The following is a 21,732-nucleotide window of genomic DNA, read 5'->3' on the forward strand; positions in this document are numbered from 1 at the left end:
ATTTCTGGCGTTCACAGTGGAAGGGCTTTCACCTTACATGGTCTGTCATGTTGCCAGAAAAGGGAGTCCTAACTTGACACATTTAACATGAAACGTACTTAGGAACTGGTTGAGAGCTAGCAGGAGAGGTCACAAAAGCGCCAGTTTCCAGATCTGAGGGTGGCGGGGGTTGGGGGCTCTATAACCGTTGCCAGCAAACAAAGGGACAAATGGTAAGTGGTACGGTGCACGGACTCCTGGTTTAATAATAAGTTCGTACTGTTCTGGGTATAACATACCCTACAGCGACCAAAGGGTAGGATTTAGTGCGGGGGCTCCAGAGAGGTCATTCTCTACAGTCTGGTGGCTGTGCCTCCAGGCTCACAATTCTGTTGGATTACCACTGCGGTTGACAAATAAATAAAATTCCTCCTATGCAGCATCGTTGGGAACATAACCCCTAAACGCCCCCGTCCCAGGGACTGCTCCCATGTTGCTCACAGCTGTTGTCTTAAATGATTACATTTATTTACAGACTCGAAAGCTCAACGACCAGAGTGAATTCACAGCGATCCCCCCCTCTGTCGCGGGGCAGCTCTTGTAAAAACAGGTGGCTCTAGAGTGTCCTCCCCCTCCCCTGGCTACGGTCGAGGGAGGGGCTTCCCCTCGGTCGCGCTCTCTTCCCGCGGGGGCACCGGATTTCCCGCTGAAGGGTGGTGCGCGCGGGGGACACGCGGAGGTCTGTCCTTGCGTTCCCAGACGTGCGGGGACGCGGGAGGGAGGCCCACGGCGGCTGTGCCCGTCAGCCGTGCAGTTTCTCCCGGGTGTGGATCCTGCGGTGGCGGATGAGGTTGGCCTTCTGGGAGAAGGTCTTGCCGCACTCGGGGCACTCGTACGGCCTCTTGCCCATGTGGGTCCTCCTGTGGATGACGAGGCAGGAGTTCTGCGAGAAGGCCTTCCCGCACTCGCCGCACTCGTAGGGCCTCTCGCCCGTGTGGGTCCGCCGGTGCAGGATGAGGTGCGACTTCTGGAAGAAGGCCTTGCCGCACTCGCCGCAGCCGAACGGCTTCTCGCCCGTGTGGATGCGGTGGTGGATGAGGAGGCACGACTTGCGGGAGAAGGCCTTGCCGCACTGGCCGCAGCCGTACGGCTTCTCGCCCGTGTGCGAGCGGTGGTGCTCGACGAGGCGGGACTTGTGCGAGAAGGTCTTGTCGCACTCGGAGCACCTGTAGGGCTTCCCCCCGGCCAGAAGGGCGGCGGGCGGCGATGGGCCGGACCCCGGGGGCGGCGCGGGGCCGCCGGGCGGCTCTTGGCAGCCCGGGCGGCTGGAGAGGCCGGCCTCGGGGGCCGCGGGGCCCGCGTGCAGCCGCGGATCGGCGCGCTCGGCCGCCTCGCAGGGGAAGGGCTCCCCGCGGCGGGCCCGGCCTCCCGGCCACCCGCACCGCTCACACTGCCGCGGCCGCGCGCCCGGAGCCGGGCCGTCGGGCCTGGAGTAGAGGAACACGTTCCCCTGCCCGTCGCACTCGAAGCGCCTCCGGGCCAGGTAGGCGGTGGGACTACCGTCTCCGTGACGCGGCAGACTCGCGCCACACGAGTCACAGGTGCATCCCTGCCGTCGTGAGGGGTCAAGGTCTGCCTTCTGGCGGACGGATGCCCGGGGCCCTCTCTCGGTCGGTTCCTGGCCGTCCAGGAAGGCGCCGCTCTGCAGAAGTTTGGCTCGGTGCTCCCGTGGTCTGCCTGCGTGGCCGTCGACTTGCAAAATTGCTTCTAGGGGCAAAAAATACCATGACCTGAATGGGTTCGTGTGTCCAGAATCGTGCCACAGAACGAAATGATATCAGGGAGCAGCTGGGTGGACCAGTGGGTAAAGCATCTGGTTCTTGGTTTCCACTCAGGTTGTGATCTCATGGGTTGGTGAGTTCAAGCTCCGCGTCGGGCTCTGCACTTTTCTGCTTGGGATTTGCGTGTTCTCTCTCTCTGCCTACACCGCCCCCCCCCAAATAAAATTTTAAAAATAATCTTATTAGTGTTTATTTTTGAGAGCCCGAGTACAAGCAGGCAGGGGTGGGGAGAGAGGAAGACAGAATTTGAAGCAGGCTCCGGGCTCTGAGCAGCCAGCACAGAGACTGACCTGGGGCTCGAACCTGTGAACCGTGCGATCATGACCTGAGCCGAAGTCGGACACTTAACCGACTAAGCCACCCAGGTGTCCCTACTGTTATTTACTCTGAATTTTATTCTGAGAGAGAGAACTGTGGGAGAGGCAAAAAGAGAGGAAAACAGATCAAAACCAGGCTCGATGCGGACAGGAGAGAGCCTGCTGCGGGGCTTGAACCCACAAGCTGCAAGATCAGGACCTGAGCCGAAGTTGGATGCTTAACAGACTAAGCCACCCAGGCCCCCCCAGCAAAAAAATAAAATTATATCAGAAACAGGAGGAAGAATAAATTTCGGACCTAAGTGCCCAGATTCAATCACCACAGCTATAAATCTATAAACATACCCTCATCCATTGGCTTTTGAAAGGAAAAAATGAGATCCTTCCCAGATGTCTGATGGACTTGGCCACAGACCAGCCTCCTAACTAATAAAGCCCACAGCACCATTCCTCGGGCATGTTGGTATCCACATCACTGCGGCCCCTCCTCTGAGATTCTTAAATGTTGGGTTCTGCATCCTGTGCTTAGATCCTCATTTGGTTTTGTCTTCATTTTGGTTTTTTTCTTTTTTCTTTTTTCTTTTTAAGTAGGCTTCACGCCCAGAGGGGAGCCCAACGTGGGGCTTGAACTTATGGCCCTGAGATTAAGAACTGAGCTAGTATCAAGAGTTCCATTCTTTGAGCCACCCAGGGGCCCCTTCCCTACATTTTATTATTTTTTTTATGTTTATTTTTGAGAGAGAGAGATCGTGCAAGTGGGGGGAGGGGCAGAGAGAGAGGGAGACACAGAATCTGAAGCAGGTTCCAGGCTCCAACCTGTCAGTACAGAGTCCGATGCGGGGCTTGAACTCCTGAGCCATGAGATCATGACCTGAGTCAAAGTTGGACAGTTAACCCACTGAGCCACCCCGGTGCCCTTACATTTTAAATCATCAACTATCCGTGGTTTTACCTCCATGAAACCCACACCCAGTGCAACCACAGAGCTTCTTGGTTTAGAAATGTGGAAATTCTTGAGCCCCAGTGCTGAATTCCTAAGGGACAGAATCAATGCCTACTAATCTTCCCCATCAGGATTTTCTGGGCTGAGACCCAGGCAGGTGGTATTTCTAAAGCTCCCCAGCTGATTTCTGGTGTGCCCTGAACAAAAGCTTGATAAAAGGCCCCTGTCCTGAAAGAAAGAGGGAGTCAGTATCCACCGTGGGATTATACTAGGGTGCATGTGGGGGGAGTGCCATTCATATCCCATTAAGCAAAATGGGGCCATATTTCGTAGTTAGGAAAGAAGAGGAATCTAAAGTCATATAAAAGGGAGCAAGAAAGTTTGAGGCATTTCACAGTAAAAGAAAAGACAAAAATGAGTGGCACAAAATAAGTTATTTTAAAATGGGAGGGGCGCCTGGGCGGCTCAGTCAGTTAAGCATCCACCTTCAACTCAGGTCACGATCTCGTAGTTCGTGAGTTTGAGCCCTGCATGGGGCTCTGTGCTGACAGCTCTGAGCCTGGAGCCTGCTTCGGATTCTATGAATCCCTCTCTCTCCCTGCCCCTCCCCCATTCGTGCTCTGTCTCTCTGTATCTCTCAAAAATAAAAAATAAAAAATTTTAATAGCGGGAATCTACAAATCCCTGAAAACATGAGAAAGCCTGTTTCATAACCATGGGGTAAGTGTTAAGACTGAAGATTCTAGACAAAAACTGAGCAAGCAAGGTCTCAGATGGGGACAGCAGGATGGAATGAAAGCAGAATATGCCTCTCTCTAAAGGCCAGGGAAAGAGGAGGAATCCTGTCGGGCGGTGGGATGTGTGGAGGTAGCAGGAGTCATGTGGGCATCTCAAGGCCTTGGACCAAATATCCACAGCTACTTGCAAAGATCCAAGGCTTTTGAGAACAATTGCCTGAAACAAACACAGGAGATGTTGCTCTGCAGCCCAGTGTGTGTCCGTTGCCCCCCTCTCACCTGGAAAGCTGCATCTGACGAGTTCTTCCTCCTCCATCCACGGTTCTTGGCCTCGCTCCAACCTGGAGATCACAGCCGGTTTGGTGACCTGACAGCCTGTTTGTGAGAACAAGTCACAGGACTTATGCTGAGCCGCCTGGGCCATCCAAGGAAGCAGGGGGCACAACGCACTTTTACGTGTCGGCCAGAGAATGGATTATTTCACACAGGAGGTAAATTCACGAATAACGCCAAGTGGGATGACAGCAAGGCTTTTAGACAGCTGACACCCAAGGCCAAACATTTCAGAGGTTTTACATAACTGAGAAAAGACATTAATCGGGAAATGCAGGAAGCCTTCCTCACCTACTGAGACCAGGTGGCTGTAATTCTCGAGCATCACATCCCGGTACAGCGTCCTCTGTGCGGGGTCCAGATGCTGCCATTCCTTACGGGTGAACCCCACAGCCACGTCTTGGAATGACAATGAGCCCTGGAATGACACGTGCCCGATGAACCTGAAATACCTGGCAGAGTTCTGCGGCAAAGGCTCAGAGGCGAGGGCTCTTAGGGCCTTCGGACTGCCCCACAGTAAGTTATTTAGGGAGCTTGGCATGCCCCTAACTCTGTGCTACATTTCCAGGGACAGAAAAGAAAAGATCATAAGAAAAGATCTCACTCCTGGATCTGCATTCATTCGGCGTGCAAGCATCTACAGACTATATGGTATGTTGACGGTATTCCGCCTGGGGCTGCGGGGGGTGGTGGGAGGGGTGGGAAGCAGAACACAATATTACTCCTGTTCTACAGGCACCTGGAGCCCGGGTGGAGCGAGATGGACAGAAGACTTCCGTGTGGTGCGATCACACCTCAGGCTGCAATGGAAGTACATTACAGGAGGAGCAGACGCAAAGACACCAGTCATGTTCAAGGTCCTGACGTCAAGTGAAGCCTCACAGGAGGCTGCCCTGGAGCATAATCTTGAAAGATAAACCGTGTGTCCAAGAGGCACGGCATCAGCGAGGGCAAGGAGTCACAGAAAAATCTGGTAGACACTGCAAATACTTGGGAGCGACAATACAGAAGATACTGCATGGATGTGTGTGCGTGCGTCTGTGTGTGTGTGTGTGTGAGAGAGAGAGCACACGTGCACAAATCACAGGGCAAAGGTTTTTTTTTTTCCTATAGACAATGGGGATGCCTATGATGGTATTTTAGGGAGGGGAGGGACAAAAGATGACCGACGTAGAAAAAGGTGGGAAATCACCAGGAGAGAATGAATAAATAAAATTAGGGCACAATTATAAGCAAAGACATGGTCAAAATTAAGGAAGCACCAAGAGGAAAGGACAAAGGATTCCACAAATACAGAACAGGGCTTGGCTCTCCTTCCCCTTCTCCTTCATCTTCTCTCTGGATGAATTGAGGACCAAAACAACAAATTAATTTACACTGAATACTGTAATACTGTGTAAATCATTTTTAACAGAAGTATGGAAGTTAAAAGGCAAAAGTACAACTATAATCACAGATTTATTAATGGAAAAGCAATATAAAAGGAAATAAAATCTGACATAAATATCAAAGTATGAGTGTGTGAGAAAGTCTAGAGTTTCCACATACGACTGAAGTTATCAGGTTAGGAGAGACTTCTAGAACTGTAAAAATATTCAATGTAAGCCTCATGGTAGCAACAAAAAAAATCTATAATGCACAAAAATAAAGAGGAAAGAATCAAAACCTATCACTATAAGAAATCCTCAAACCACAATAAAGAAGAGTAAGAGAAAGGAACAAAACTACCAAAGAGAAAACCACTAACCAAGTGGCAATATAAGTCTTTACCTAGTAATAATTACTTTAGACGTAAATGAACTCAACTTCCCTAACAAAAAGGGAATCAACCAACCAACTTCTGTCTACAAGACATTCACTTTAGATTTCAGGACATACAGTGGGTGAAAGCAACAAGGTAAAGATATCCCATGCCATACAATGGTAATCAGAAGAGAGCTGGTCTGGCAATACTTAGAAAAAACAGCCTTTAAATCACATACTGTCATGAGAGACAAAGTCCTTCTATAACTTCAGAATGGTCCCTTCAACAAGATATAACAGTTTTAAATACATATGCACCCAACATCAAAAGGACCTAAATATATAAAGCACACATTGACCAATCAGAAGGGAGAAACAGCAATGAAATAACAGTAAGAGACTTATATACCCACTCTCAATAGTCATCCAGACAGAAAATCAGCAAAAACAAAAACTTCAGAAGTGAACAACACTACAGATCAAATAGGCCTTGAAGATATTTACAGAACATTCTACCCACAAGCAACAGAATACTCATTCTTGTCAAGAGCACACACAACGTTCTCCAGGGTGGATCATAGGCTAGCTAACAAAACAAGTCTTAACATTAAGAAGACTGAAATCATTCTAAGTATCTTTTCCAATCACAATGAAATGAAACTAGAAATCAACAGAAAAGGGGAAAATTTTTAAATATTGGAAATTAACACATTCTTAAACACTACTGGGTCACAGAAATCAAAAGGGAAACTATAAAATATATTAAGACAGATGAAAACACAACAGATTGAAATTTACAGGATACCACAACAGCAGCACTAAGAAGGACGTTTATAGAAACGAACATCTACATTCAAAAAGGAAAGATCTCAAACAACCTAACTTTGCACCTCTAGAAAAAGAAAAGCTAAACCCCAAGTTGGCAGAGGGAAATAAAAATTAGAAATAAATGAAACAGAATAGAAAAACAATAGAAAAAATGAAACTAAGAGCTGGTTTTTTGAAATAAAATTGAAAAACCCTTAGCTAGACTAAGAAAAAAAAAGACTAGAATAAATAAAATCAGAAATGAAAGAGGAGACATTATAGCGGATGCCACAGAAATAAAAAGGATAATAGCTATTATAGTTCAATGCCAACTCGTTGGACAACCTAGAAGAAATGAACACAATTCTAAAAAAAAAAAAAAAAAAAAAAAAAAAAAACCAAACCTGGGGCGCCTGGGTGGCTCAGTCGGTTGGGCGTCGGACTTTGGCTCAGGTCATGATCTCACAGCTTGTGAGTTCAAGCCCTGTGTTGGGCCCTGTGCCGACAGCCCAGAGCCTGGAGCCTGCTTGGGATTGTGTCTGCCTCTCTCTCTCTCAAGAATAAATAAGACATTTTTAAAAAATTAAAAAATATGGGGCGCCTGGGTGGCTCAGTTGGTTAAGTGACCGACTTCAGCTCAGGTCATGATCTTGCAGTTTTTGAGTTTGAGCCCCATGTGGAGTTCTGTGCTGACAGCTCAGAGCTTGGAGCCTACTTCAGATTCTGTGTCTCCCTCTCTCTCTACCCCGCCCCTGCCCACGCTCTGTGTCTCTCAATAACAAATAAATGTTAAAGAAAAAAAAATTTTTTAAATACAATAAAATATAAAAAAAACAACCTACCGATACTGAATTGATAGAAAGCCTGAGCACAGCACTAACAAAGAGAATGAAGAAGTCACCAAAAAGCTCCAAATAAAGAAAAGCCCAGGACCTTGATGGACAAATTCTACCGAAAATTTAAAGATTACTACCAATCCTTCTTAAATACCCCCCCCCAAAAAAAACAGAAAAAGAGGGAATACTTCCAAATTCATTCTACAAGACCAGCATCGCCATGATACCAAAAGTAAAGACACCACACAGAAAGGAAACTACAGGCCAGGATCCCTGGTAAACACAGGTGCAGAAATCCTCAAGGTAGTCTTAGCACATCAAACCCGACAGCACATGAGAAGCATCAGACACCACGACCAAGCAAGACTTAGCCCTGGGATGCAAGGATGGTTCAACACATGATAAGCCATACGAGACACCACGTTAACGGAATAAAGGATAAAAATGACATAATCCGCTCAACAGCCGCACACACACACACAAAAAATTGGACAAACTTCAGTGCCCTTTAAAGATTAAAAGCTCACAACAAACCAAGAATGGAAGGAACTTACCTCAACACAATAAAGGCCATTTATGAAAAGCCCACAGCTAACATCATACTCAGTGGTGAAAGCTTTCCCTCTAAAGCTTTCCTTGATCTGGAACAAGGCAAGGATGCCCATTCTTGCCTCTCCTATTCAACACAGTACTGGAAGTCCGGCCAGAGCAATCCGGCGAGAAAAAGAAATAAAACACATTGGAATCAGGAAGGAAGAAATAAACGTATCTCTGTTCGAAGACGACGTGATCTTACTGAATGCGGGTCTCAACGCGATATGTGCATTCTCGTGCTCCTCGCAGCATTATCCACAGTAGCCAAGAGATGGAAACAACCGAAGTGTCCAGCCGTGGGCGAACGGATCGTGCGGTGGACACACAGCACGGGACATTACTCAGCCAGGAGAGAGAAGGAAGTCCCTTCATTTGCGACAAGCAGGTGAACCTCACATATGCCGAGTGAAATATGCCAGACGTGGGAGGACAAGTACCGTGTGACCCCACTTTTATGAGGGTTCTCAAGTGGTCAACTCCTAGAACCGGTGGTTACCAAGGACTGGGAGGGGCAGGGAAAGGGGGAGGCGCTAGTCAGAGGTTCAGTGTTCGTTACGGAAGCGGAGTAAGTTCTGAAGATGCACTGCACAGCATAGTGTCACAATGAGCCACGTTGCGCTGCACCCTTAGAAATTTGCTAAGAGGGCATATCTTACGTTAAATGCTCCCGCCACAAAAGAAAAAAAAAATCCAGATATTTAAAAAGGGGGCTGGAGGAAACTTTGGGAGGTGATGGATTAAGTCGGTGGTGGTGGTTTCACGGGTGTGCACTTATCGAAACTCCTCTCGAGTTGTGAGCACACAGTTGTGCAGGTCAATCACACCTCAATAAAGTGTCTTAGATAAAATTTTCTAGTAGTCACATTTAAGTAAAAAAGGAAACAATTTAGATAAGATCTTTTAGCCAAATATATCTGAAGTATTATCATTTCAATATATAATTATTTTAAAATTGCTGATATACTTTTCGTTCTTCTTTTTCATACCATGTGTTCAAAACCTGGTGGGTATTTTCCACTTAGAGTACATCTCAACTCAGACACTGTGTTTTCAATTTCGCTCTCAGGAAATACAGTCCTGTAAAAACATAGTTGTGTTTAATATTTTGATATTTATTTTGAGGGGGGTGGAGGGGCAGAGAGAGAGGGAGACAGAGAATCCCAAGCAGGCTCCACAGTCAGCACAGAGCCAGATGCGGGGCTTAAACTCACAACTCGTGAGATCATGACCCGAGACCAAATCAAGAGTCCGATGCTTAACCGACCAAGCTACCCAGGTGCCCCCATAAAGTTGCGTTTAATGGGAAAGTATTTTCCTCTGATTCCCTTTTACAATTTAAGTGTGAATGAGAAACTCAGGTCTCCAGCCACACTAGCCACCAGGGTTCAGTATCCCCTCGTGGCTGGTGGCTACCACATTGGACAGTACAAGTCCGTACCGTAGAGGGTACAACTGAATTTCTCTGCCGGGGCTGGGTTTTGGCCAGAGAAAACTACAGTGTGGCTCCATCACTGAGGGCCCAGTTCTAGGTCTGTCTGCATTCACATCCCAACTCCATCACCTAATAGATGCAAGATCCCAGGCAGCTTGCTTAATACCTCCAGCCTGTGTGTGTTCGTCTGTAAAATGGGAGAGGGGTTAATGATACCGATCTCACAGGTATTCATGAAATGGCGACATGTTAAGCATTCAACAGGTGGAGCTTAGACCTTTGTCACTATCTTTGTTGTGGATGACCCTAAGAAGTTCCCGGTGAAAACTGGTTTCCTACAAAAAAACAAATTTCCCTAAGAAGCACAGAGGAAACCCCGGCCCTGAATATGGGTCCCACAGCTTCGCGTCACGGCCCACGTCTCTCCTCTGAGGCCACGGAGCTGCCATCTTGTTTCGGACCTCTCATACTGGTCCCATTCCCAGATGTTTCTGGTACCCAACATCCAGATGGTTCAAGCTTTTTAGGCACAGACACGCTCATCAAGACAGGTCCCCAAGCCAGAAACCAAGACCCTGTGAATCTGTTTTTCTTCCTGGAGTGGAGAGCTGTAATGTTTGTCCACGAGGCCCATCTTCCTCTGGGGCTAGCTCTCTCCCTCTGGCACCCCAAGCTCCTGGGAGCGCCCCACCACCGACACAGCCTCTCAGTCCTAACCACGAACTAAGCTGGCCCAAATCTGCATCTCTCCCAAAGACTGTGCAAACTGGCTCTACGATACAGAACCTGGTCCCTTTCTACAGTAGACCTCGCAAGAGAGGTGTGGGCCATGCCTATTTCTGGCCACACGGATGCAGTCGGTATGAGAGAAGGAAGTCACAGACAAGGGGCAAGAGAGACTCTGGGAGACGCCTGCATTCTTAGGTGTGACTGTCCCTGAGTACCAGGCCAGGTGTGGCCTAGATTTGGGGTTGGCCCTAAACTAGCTCTAGCTGGGTTTCTGGCTCTTGTCACTTGAAGGATTCTGGCCAGCACACTTCACGTTCATGCTCACAGTAGAGAGAGGGGCCGTGTAGGTCCAATTTGAGAATGCAGACAGGCTGGCAGCAAATGACGTCACTGACGTCCAAAGAGAACGATGGCCCAGGGCAAGGGCAGATGCGTGAGGTCCGAGTGGCGAAAAGACGCTCAGACTCCAGGACAAAAGGCCAAGAGCACGCTGATCATCTTCCCTCCCCGCCCCCACCAAAGTCTGAAACGGGGCTGTTTGCTCTCCATCTGTGTCAAAAAACTATTACAGAAGATAATTTGAAGAACACGCTACTCGTCTGTTCTTCTGGACAATGCAGGGTTTCATCTGGGTCAGTGTGACAGAACAAGGCAGTTTACGCAGAACGGAGTATTTTGATCCCTGAAACAACCAGCATTACAGATTCTGCACGGCCGTAAGACCCACTGCTTACACCCAACGGAGAGTCCAGACTCGCTGTTGTGTCCACTTCACTGTCATCACTAGACAGGACCCTGCCTGTGACACCTCACACCCCAAGGCCGACCCTGGAACCTTCTTAATACTGGAAACACCTTTAGTTCTCCTAGGACGTGGACGTGCTTGTCCCAAGCAGACAACACAAATCCTATGTTGGAGGGAATCTTTTTAAAGTGCCGGAAACGTCTGGGGCGCCTGTGTGGCTCAGTCGGTTGTGTCCAACTCTTGATTTCGGCTCAGCTCATGAGCTCATGGTTCGTAGGTTCGAGCCCCGTGGGGCTAAGTGCTGACAGTACAGAGCCTGCTTGGCTTGTCTGTCTCTCCCTCTCTCTGCCCTCCCCGATGGCTTTCTCTCTCTCTCTCTCTCTTAAACAAATATTTAAAAAAATTTTAATAAAAGAAGTAAGTAAAAGTGCCAGAGGGGCGCCTGGGTGTCTCAGTCAGTTAAGCATCTGACTTCGGTTCAGGTCAGGATCTCACGGTTCGTGGGTTTGAGCCCTGCATCGGGCTCTGTGCTGACAGCCCGGAGCCTGCTTCGGGTTCTGTGTCTCCCTCTCTCTCTGCCCCTTCCCCGCTCACACTCTGTTTCTCTCTCAAAAATAAACATTAAAAAACTATGTCTTTTTTTTTAAGTGCCAGAAATGGCAGACACCGGGCAGCTCAGAACTGTGGTGGCCTCAGCAGCGCATCCGCCCCGCCCTCCCCGTGCGTCCTCAGTGATCCTGGGTCCTGCCTGCAGTATTTTATTGGCTGCATTCTTAGAAGCACCCCCAAGTCCCCGGGAAAGCACAGTGCGGTAGAAAGAAATGCCACACTCACCTGGGACATGGTCCTTCCCTGCTGGGCGGGGGAAAGCAGACACCTGTGTAAGCAGAGATGGGGAGGGGAGGGCAGGGGAGAGGACGTGAGAGGTCAAGCTTGCCCCGGGCCTCTGGATCAACTGCTGCCACCCCCCACCAGGCCTGGGGGAGGACAGGCTCCCTTCCCCCCTCCCCCCACCGAGGACATCACATAATGCCCATGCCTTGCAGAGTGATGGGGACCCAACCTGGCGAGGGTTCAACCTGGATTCTCCTTTTCTACTTAATGCGCTCATGTCTGTGTCTCCATAGTCAATGTGCAATTTACTAACCCCTCCCCTCATTACTCAGAAATTGAATAGAAATTTATTCTGAAGAAACAATCATGAGTTCAGGCGAAGAGTTAGTCGCCAAGGTGTTTATTATAGTTCGTTAAAACTCTGAAAAAAAAAACCCAGAAAATAACGAAATATCCATCTACACAGGACCCGTTAAATAAAACACTACTCCAAAGGGAAATAAATGTTATGTAGCTAATGAAAACAAAATCATGGAAAAAACTGTTTTATTGGATAGCATACGGATAATTGAAAAAGGTGGCCGAAGACTATTTGATCCCATGCATACGGACACACACGCACGCGCGCACACACACACACACACACACACACTCACATAGATCTCTGAGATGATGCAAGGCAAAAAGGTAGCAGCAGTTAGCCCTAGGTAGGTAGATAATGACCACTGAACATTTTTTTTTTTGTACTTAGATGAATTTCCTAATCTAGGACAAACTGGTACTTTGTATACCGAAGTTATTTTTTAAGTATCTGTAGCCTATGAAGCTTCGAACCCGGACCTCTGTCACCTCTCCTGCCCCTGGCAGACGCTGGGGTCAACTCACAGGAAAATCTAACAATGGGATCTGGAGGGCAGAGTCCAATGAATGGAGTTCAGCTGAGACAAGCTGAGGGCTACTTGGCGGGGCCCTCAATCCCATCCCGGACCTGCCGGGTCCCCTGTGCTTTGTTCCACCTGCAGCCTGTCCACGTTCGCTGTCAGGAAGAACCGCCCTGGCTCGGCTGTGCTGGCCTCGGCCCGGGAAGCAGTCCCGGTCTGGCTCTGCCACTTACCAAACACGGGACAAGATCTGATGGCTTCTCCTGAGCCCTCCTCCTCCTTTCCTCATTTGGCCAGGGGACAGGAACACGAAGGTTCAGGAGCAAGTTTACCGTGGCTGGAATCATCAACGGGACCCCACACCTATCTCTCTCCTGAACAGACACGAGGTTGGTCTTAGGAACGTTCCTACTCAGGACAGACACACTGGAGTTGGGTCCAAGAAGTCTGCAGAGACGCTCAAACTAGAATTACAGAAACTCCATAAAGAATTCCGAGGGAGTTTTGGTTTTGGTTTTTAAATTGGAGACTACCTAAGTGCTTAAAAATAACAGATTGGTTAATCAGTTATGACACAATCAAAGCATGCCATGCCATGAATCAACTTAAACTGTTACAGAGTATCTGTAAGAACTAGCTTCTGGCAACACCAGTAAGTGGGGAAAAAATAAATAAATAAAAAGGAAGCTATGAAATTCACAAACACATGACTCACAGATGGGTAACAGGCAGAGATGGGTGGTATTTTCCCCGGGTACCCGAAGTTTTAGCTCAATTCCCAGACACCCCAAATTCTCCGGAGGAGCTGGCAGACCCAACCTAACGGACACCTTCCTTCGGATAAGGAAGAGCGAAGGAGCAGGGAGGGGCACTACTGAAGACGTAGATACATGGTGTTTTACCCCCCTCCCAAGACCAGAGGGACGGTTGAGCCGGCAAAAGTGGGGGGAGTAACCTGGCCCCCCAGGCTGGACGCGTGCCCAGCTACAGAAACACCTGGGCGCGTGGTGGTTCAACAGAGGGGGGCGCAAGCGTTCTGGGGGAAGCTTTGCAGATGCGGGAGCCCAACGGCAGGAGGGAGCTCTTGGAAGTGAGAAGCCGGCAGAGGCCACCGTGGTGGCCAGGTGGGGGGTGGGGGGTGGGGGCAGGAATGGGAGACACCTGCACGGCCAGCCTGTGTTACAACAAGGATGCAGCGTTCCCCGGGGCCACGTGGGGGGCAGGAAGCTAGGGGAGCCTGAACAACATGGGGAGAAAGCAGGCTGCCTGCGGGACACAGAGAGCCAGCCCTGGGAAGCAAGAGCACTGAGCCAGGGGCGGGCACAGAGGTCTGCCAGAGAGCCCCTGCTCGTGTCACAGGCTCTGCACCCCTACAAAGCCATCACGCGGCCTCCCGCGTGATAAAGGACAGATGGCTGGGCAGGGGGAGAGCTACCGGAAGCGCCAAGCAAGGAAATGTTTGTGTCACTTCGCCTCCATTCCCCCTTCTCCACCCCTGCCCCTGGTGGAGAAAGAAGTGGTCCAATGAGAAGGAAGGGTTAAGGAGGGGCAGAGACAGAAGAGATCACAGGCCCTCCATGGGGGGTGGGGGGAAGTGGAGAGCTGCAGATCCACAGGGAGAGAGAGAACCCGGATGCGGCAGTGAGATGTTCACTAGCCCGCCAGCAAGCCAGGAGAGACTGTTCCTTATTACAGCCTCAAGTAACAGGACCCCTCTGGGTTACCAGAGATGTCATCCTGGCAGCGGAGTGTTCTGGGCTGAACTCTGTGCCCCAGAAAGATCTGCTGGGGATCCTAGCCGTCAATATCTCAGAATGTGACCTTTAGAAACAGAGCCCTTGTCAATGATCAGGTGACGGTGTGGCCATGAGGACGGGCCCCAGTCCAGGAGGAAGGACTAGTGTCCTTACAAAAGGGGGAAATTGGGGCCCAGGGACTCACACAGGGAGAACGTCAGGGAGGATGATGGCAGAGCTCGGAGTGATGCAGCGGAAACCAAGAATGGGCACAGATTGCCGGCCAAGCCCCAGAAGGCGGGGAAGAGGCCGGGACCGGGCCCCCCAATCAGGGCCTCAGAAGGAACGGGCCACACCCGCGCCTTCACTTCCAACGTCAAGAGAGTCAAGAGAGATCACGTGTCTGTTGTTTAGGCAGCTCAGTTTGTGGTACCTTGTAGGAACCCCAGGGAACAAGTGCAGGAAGGCAGACCCAATAGAGTGGGTCCAAAACAGTGGTCAAAGGGGACACTGGGACACTTTGCTCTGTTGCCTGTTTGTCTACATCAATTTCAGCACGTGGAATGGGTTTTTGTAAAAAAAAAAAAAAAAAAAAAAAAAAAAAAAGAAGAAAAAATTCTGGACAAAACACACAAAATGTTAACAATGGTGACCTTTACATGGTAGGATGTGTTCGTTTGTTTTTACAATAGTGGCATTTTCTAATTTATTTTAGACAATAAACATATGCTCACTGTTTAAGTATCTCATAAAAATATACATATATCATCTTACTGGGTTTTCTCTCCATGACCTCCTACCAGAGTCCTTCCCCTGGAGGAGAGGAGATCCGTGAGAGGGTCTGAAGGGGTGGAAGGTGGGAAGGGGCGGGTTTTAGCGATGAACTGAGGCGCCCAGGAGGAAGCCCCCGCCTGGCGGGCCCTGGTGGACGGGAGCCCCGGGCGCTAGTGCTGGCTCGGCCTCTAGTAAGCTGGGTGGCTCTGAACACCTCTCTCACGCCCATTTTCTTTCGTCTTTAACATGAGAAGGAAAAATGAAATACTCTTAGGTTAAGAAAGCAACTTTTGTGCCTCGACTACAGGAGGACGGTCTGCATCTCACAAGCAGTGGAGTGAGGGGCAGTGGGGGGCCGGGGGGCAGTAGAGAAGGACAGTGAAGGCACCGAGTGTAGAGAAATCCGCACGGGGGTCGCCTGAGTGTTGCGGGGATCCCTTCCCTCGTTTGTGCTTCCCTAACCTTAAAGCGGGGGACCCCCTCTCCTCCTAGCAAACCTTCCCCTCGACCAAATCCTAGACAGATCCCCTAATGCGATGGCATCACCCAAATTCACGGTCAGCAAGCTCATCCTCAGCTGTTTTAGGGACACTTTCTGGAAGCCACCCCGTTCTGTGACCTCCAACTTTATCCCTAAGCTACGAGAGGGAGCTCAGAGAGGGAGCCCCGCTTCCAAAGCAGATTGCTGCTGTCGGGTCACCTTCTTTCCAAGAATTATTCTATCGGTGGGGTGCCTGGGGCTTGAGGACTGGGGTCAACTCCAACGGGCAAAGCTCTGCTCTCCTGCTGAGAACTTACCGTGGCCGGAGGCTCAGCTCCCGCCTGGAGGCCGTCTGGGGGTTAGAAGGAGCTGGAATCCACAGCAGGACTGAGCTGCCTGGTCACGGCCTGTCTCTAAGCCTTTGCAATAGACACTAAGAACACCTGTAAACAATAGACGGCACGGTGAGACTCATGTGAAAACATTAGCAGCACATTTTCCTCTGATGGGGGCACAGGGGAAGCCAGAGAGAGCGAAACACAAGAAGGATCCTTCGCCATCCCGTGCGAAAGCTGAGCAAAACCTCTGCTGGCAGCAAGCGAGGAATCGGGGACCTCGGGCCTAACACCACCAGATACTGACTTCCGCCAATGAGCCCAGAACAGACTCTACCTCCAGCCGCTAGGGGAAGAGGCCCACCATCCACCACATTGACTCTGGCCTTGGGAGGCCCTGGACTGTGGCCTGCAGAGCTGTGAGGTGACAGCGGGTGTTACTTTATTTTATTTTAAAGTTTTATTTAAGTGATGTCTACACCCAACATGGTGCTCGAACTCACAACCCCAAGATCAAGAGTTGCGCGTTCTTCCGACTGAGCCAGCCTAGCTTTCAATCACTGAATTTGTGGTAATCTGGTCCGTGGCTCTCCACTGGGCGCTCAGGAGAAAGAAGACGGCTGGGAGACCACAGAGAGACCCCCTGGGTGGTGAGGTCTGGAGGAGGGGAGTGGCTGCCATGGCAGGGAAAGCCGGGGAAGCCCCATCCTCCTAGAAATTTCCCCGTGGAGGAACAAGGCCTTGTGCAGCTGAGGGAAGGGCAGCACAACCCACTGCTCCCAGAGCACAGCTAAGACCCATGGCACCCGGCAGGGAGAAGGGGAAGAACACCCCGTCCCAGGGGAAGGGGACAGGCCTATGTCCTCGACTCAGACTCAGAGCCTCCTACCACAGCGGGAGGGGCAGACTCGGGGACCAGGGCCCTCCACCACCAGGCTGGGCAGCACTGAGGAGCCAGCGGGGGCATGAGCGGGAGGAGAAGGTCGAAGGGGGTAGGCGGGTCCCAGAGCAGGGGACAGGAACCGGCCCGCCCTAAGCACAGAGCAGAGACCCTCGAAGCCAGCGGGGGCCTGACCGTAACCACAGCAACAGCAAATGCCAGCGGCCGGCAATGCCTGACCAGTCTCACCGCACCGACCTCCTGCCTCCCAGCCCCTCGCACGGCAAGAGGGGCTCTACTCCCACACACACGGCCCGGTGTTCATTTAAACAATCAAACTTCGAGACGTACAAAAAGCCAGAAACAACAACCCACTGCAGAGACAAAGCAAGGAGCTGAGGCCCACTCGATCTTAGGTCTGTGCGTACCAACACACGAGCGTGATGAGTGTGCAGCTCAAACACACGGAACACCCACGCCATGAGGGGAAACACACAACTCCACATCGCCATGAACAGATCCTAGAGGATTCGGGATACAAAAAATAGAGTATACAACATTTAAAAAAAAAAACCTATTTATTTATTTTGAGAGAGAAATAGAGAGTGAGCAGGGGAGGGGCAGAGAGAGGAGACAGAATCCTGTCAGCACAGAGCCCAATGCGGGATTCGAACCCACAAACTATGAGATCATGACCTGAGCCAAACTATGAGCTCGTGACCTGAGGCGAAATCAAGTCAGACCCTTAACCTACTGAGCCACCCAGGCGCCCCAAGAGTGTGCTACATCTGAATAACAATTTAAAAGCCTGACCTATTGGGGCGCCTGGGTGGCTCAGTCGGTTAAGCGTCCGACTTCAGCTCAGGTCATATCTCACGATTTGTGGGATTGGAGCCCCGCGTCGGGCTCTGTGCTGACAGCTCAGAGCCCGGAGCCTGCTGTGGATTCTGTGTCTCCTTCTCTCTTTGCCCCTCTCCCATTTGCACATGTGCGCGCTCTCTCTCTCTCTCTCTCTCTCTCTCTCTCTCTCTCTCAAAAATAAACATCTGGGGCTCCTGAGTGGCTCAGTCGGTAGAGCATCCGACTTCGGCTCAGGTCATGATCTCACGCTCCGTGAGTTTGAGCCCCATGTCAGGCTCTGTGCTGACAGCTCAGAGCCTGGAGCCTGCTTCGGATTCTGTGTCTCCCTCTCTCTCTGCCCCTCGCCCACTCATCTTTTTTTCTCTCTCTCTCTCAAAATCAAACATTAAGAAAAAATTTAAAAGCCTGACCTACTGGATCAGACACAAGAAAGTACTTGATTAGAGAACATACATTCTTCTTAAGCACACCTGGGAGCTAAAAATTGACCCGAAAAAGCTAAAAATAAACTTCAACAGTTACTTAAAACAGTATTGCATAGATGCTGCTCTCTAAACACAAAAGCAACACAACTAGAAAATAAGAAGAATGCAAAATTATTTAGAACAATGGCTGCAAAAAATGTTACATATCAAACCTGGTGCACAGTTACAAACACAGACTTAAAACAAATCACAGCCCTAAGATACAGATGAGACAAAATCTGAAAATTAACAACATTCATCGCAGGAGGCTAACACAGCAAAGAGTAAACCCAAGCAACACAAAAGAAGCAAGTAGGAACAGAGATTTTAAAAAGGAAAAACGAAAGAAATAATAGAACAGGCGGAAAAAAGAAAAAGCCTGCCACAAATGTATTACCTGAATCTAATCATGGTGAAACATTAGTCAGACCTACATTGATAAACGTTCCACAAAGTAACTGGCCTGTACTCCTCAAAAACGTCAATGCTAGCAAAGACAACGAATGATTGGGGTACTGTTCCAGAGAAAAGACGACAAAGGAAAATGGGAGAACAGATGCATGATCCGAGATCTCCTTTAGCTAGAAAGGGTCTTACGGAGACAACAGGTGATAGCTGAGTACGAGACGTGGGTTAGACAACAGTATTGTCTTAACGCTAATTTCCTGGTTTTGATCATTTTCCTGCGGCAGTGTGACAGAAGTGCCTTGTCTTTGGGAAAGGCACACCAAGTATTTGCACACACACACACGTATGTGTCAAAGGGAGAGGAAGAGAGAGGGAAGAGGAAGAGAGAGAGGAGAGAGAGAGAGAGAGAGAGCGCGCAAGTTGTGTATAAATGACCCAGCGATGGCCTCTGCAGAGTGGCCCCTGGCAGGCTGAGACCATTGGCTCAAAAGACCAGCAGCACCAAACTCAGATGTTAACACATGCATTCGTTTCAAAGATAGCCCAAATACGAACAGATTTTTAGTCGTTTGGAACCTGCCTGCTTTCCCTGCCCCATGAAGCTATACGCTAGCATCTGGTAGGCACAGATAAAATACACCGTGTGGCTACCAAGCCCCCACGTGCCTCTGACCCAGAGACACCCAGGGGTATCCTTTCCACCTCCCTCCTGGGAAGTGGGCCCTGGGCCCCAAATTCTGGATGGTCTCATGCCGCGAGGGACCTCTCCCCAACGTGCATGCTTCAGTAAAGCTTGCGTGTACTTCCGGTCATACGGTGACATCTTTTTCTTTAATCGGCTCGCAAATCCCTCGACCTCCCTCCATACAAATGTGGCAAAATGTTCATATTTGAGAAATTCAGATGAAAGGTGTTCTGGAATTCTCTGTACTATTCTACCCTTGTGAGTTTTCTCTGAAGTCTGAAGTTGTACCCAAATAAAAAATTACAAAGAAAAAACTAAAATCAGCTCTTGGAAAAGATTTATTAAAACTAATAGCATAATTGGTTGGTATTTAAAGCTAATAAAACACACTAAGTTCAGGTATGACTGATGGAGAAAATAAGAGAAGGCAAAAAAATGCAATGTTTAAACAGGGAAAAAAGAAACCATTTCAGATGTCGTAGAGATGTTTTTAAATTATGAGATCACTATAGACAATTTAATGCCATAAATCTGAAATTAAACTGGACAATTTCCTAGAAAAATACAAAGTACTAAAATTGACAAAGCAACAGAAATCAGAAACAGAACCCCACTAAACATTAAATAAAATAGATTAGTACTCAGAATTATACCCATCAAGAAAACACCAGGCCCAATCAAACTACTTAAGATTCTCACAATGTGCATAAGCTATAAATGGTTTTGTATCTAGAATAGATGAAAACAATTACTAAAAATAAATAAGAAAAAGGCAAAGCAGAAGAAATACAGGCAAAGGTAACCAACAAAAAAATAATATATTGTTTATGACCACATTCCTATCTAGGAAGTAAAGAACATGTAAGAATAAAGTAATCTCGGGAGTTGTCACCCTGAGAGGAAGGGAAATGGAATGAAGGGTGATATGAAAAGGGATCCAGTGGTACGTATAAGGTTTTTGTTCTTTAGAAGATCTGAAGCAAATAAACTTTTAACATTTGCTCAATCTAAATGATAACTACAAAAGTTTCCTTTTGTTACTTTGCTATATACATTTGAGATCTTTCCTAATGTTACTAATTGAACACAGTAAGAAACAGTTATGGGTTGTAATAGAAAAAAACCTCCTTCAAGAAGACCCAGATTCAAGTTATAATGGAAAAAAACATTAAGACTTACCATTACAGGACCAGGTTTCATTTCCCCCCTCCCTGCCCCAGTTTGTCTGTCCTACCTTGATCAAAAAAGCCTCAAAGACAGACAAATTCTCCCTCATCTCTGCATCACTGTGGTACCCTCACTGTGGCTCTCTCTCCTAATTGAGTGCGGGGAAAGAAGAGTCTACACTGAACTGGAGACTCCCTGCTTGATCATCTCCTCCCTGCTTGATCAGCATTCAGACAGAGGCACTCACACAGCCCCACCTTCACCCACCCCTGCCCGTGCTGGCGGCTTCACAAACCCGAGATACATTCCCCTACTTACTTTTCTCACTACCTTAGCTCGGTCTCCATCGACTCCACTCACTGCCGGTATAGTAACACCAAAGACCAATGTAACCACGCTTACTGCCTTGCCTAAAACACTTCAGGCACTAACAGGACCCAGTCCCTACCCCCTAGCCTAGCCGCTGGGTTGATATGCTCCTGGAACCACCTCCAGTCCCACCACACACACCCCTTCCAGGCTCTTCCATGGTGCCAAATCCAGCAGTACCCACGGGTTTCATGCTTTTGCACAGGCTGTTCCCTAACCCCAACCCTTTTGCCCCTTTTCACCTATGGAGACCTTATTTCAAATCTGATCTTTGGTTGTGCCTCCCCCAGCAGGAACTGACCTCCCTCCTTGGTGTCCATTCATCCATAGATAGGAGTAATTATCAGAGCACCCACACCTTGGTGGCCCTTATCTGTTCAGGGGACCGACACCGCCCTAGGTCTCTAGCCAAGAATGGAACCGGGTGCTTCACCAGTTGCCTGACCCAGACACTCAATAAACATTGGTCATAGGAACACCGACACCATAAATCCCTGAAACACCAATCATTTCACTTCCCTCCTTCCTTGCCCTCATAGCTCAGAGCCTACCGTTGGCTGTGATGTGGGGTCCGAAGGAGTGACAGAGGGTTGGACAGAAGGCGGGGGTGGGGGGGGGTGGGGGGGGGGCTTCCTCAGCAGTCCCTCCTCACCCACGGGAGGCCCGGCCACCCAGGCGGAGTTCAGGGACCTGGACGGGCAGAAAAGCTCCGGGTCAAGGGACAGAAACAAATCCAGTATCGGGAAAGAAGGGTGACCATTCGAGAAAGAGCTGGCCCCCAGCTCACCGGGGCCAAGGCCGTCACGGGTCCACCGCGCTAA

General features: G+C 49.2%; 1 protein-coding gene across 6 annotated transcripts; it reads right to left on the reverse strand.

The window, feature by feature from the left end:
- Positions 1-220: 220 nt before the first annotated feature.
- LOC109251174 (zinc finger protein 658-like) lies at positions 221-21,526 on the reverse strand. Of its 6 annotated transcripts, XM_053893980.1 has the most exons (8): positions 21,463-21,526; positions 17,386-17,478; positions 15,262-16,185; positions 11,871-11,913; positions 8,091-8,227; positions 4,442-4,568; positions 4,097-4,192; positions 221-1,746 (listed from the first exon to the last, which is right to left on the reverse strand). In XM_053893980.1, the coding sequence occupies exons 5-8, from the start codon at positions 8,199-8,201 to the stop codon at positions 782-784; spliced, it is 1,299 nt and encodes a 432-aa protein (XP_053749955.1). In that variant the 5' UTR covers positions 8,202-8,227; positions 11,871-11,913; positions 15,262-16,185; positions 17,386-17,478; positions 21,463-21,526; the 3' UTR covers positions 221-781. The 6 variants fall into 6 exon arrangements, with proteins under 6 accessions (XP_053749955.1, XP_019278092.2, XP_053749953.1 ...); XM_019422547.2 differs by lacking the exon at positions 8,091-8,227; XM_053893978.1 differs by lacking the exons at positions 15,262-16,185; positions 17,386-17,478; positions 21,463-21,526 and adding an exon at positions 12,985-13,056.
- Positions 21,527-21,732: the final 206 nt, after the last annotated feature.

Source organism: Panthera pardus, unplaced genomic scaffold (assembly GCF_024362965.1).
Source record: "Panthera pardus isolate Hobbes unplaced genomic scaffold, ASM2436296v1 HiC_scaffold_4, whole genome shotgun sequence".
Lineage (NCBI taxonomy): Eukaryota > Metazoa > Chordata > Mammalia > Carnivora > Felidae > Panthera > Panthera pardus.

Excerpts from the sequence above, each read along its gene's own strand:
- LOC109251174 (XM_019422542.2), bottom strand. The coding sequence starts at position 4,691 with ATGCCAAGCTCCCTAAATAACTTACTGTGGGGCAGTCCGAAGGCCCTA. Across the intron at positions 4,193-4,441 it reads CAGCCACCTGGTCTCAGTAG|GCTGTCAGGTCACCAAACCG; the intron begins GTGAGGAAGGCT and ends TCTCACAAACAG. Across the intron at positions 1,747-4,096 it reads CGTCAGATGCAGCTTTCCAG|AAGCAATTTTGCAAGTCGAC; the intron begins GTGAGAGGGGGG and ends TTTTGCCCCTAG.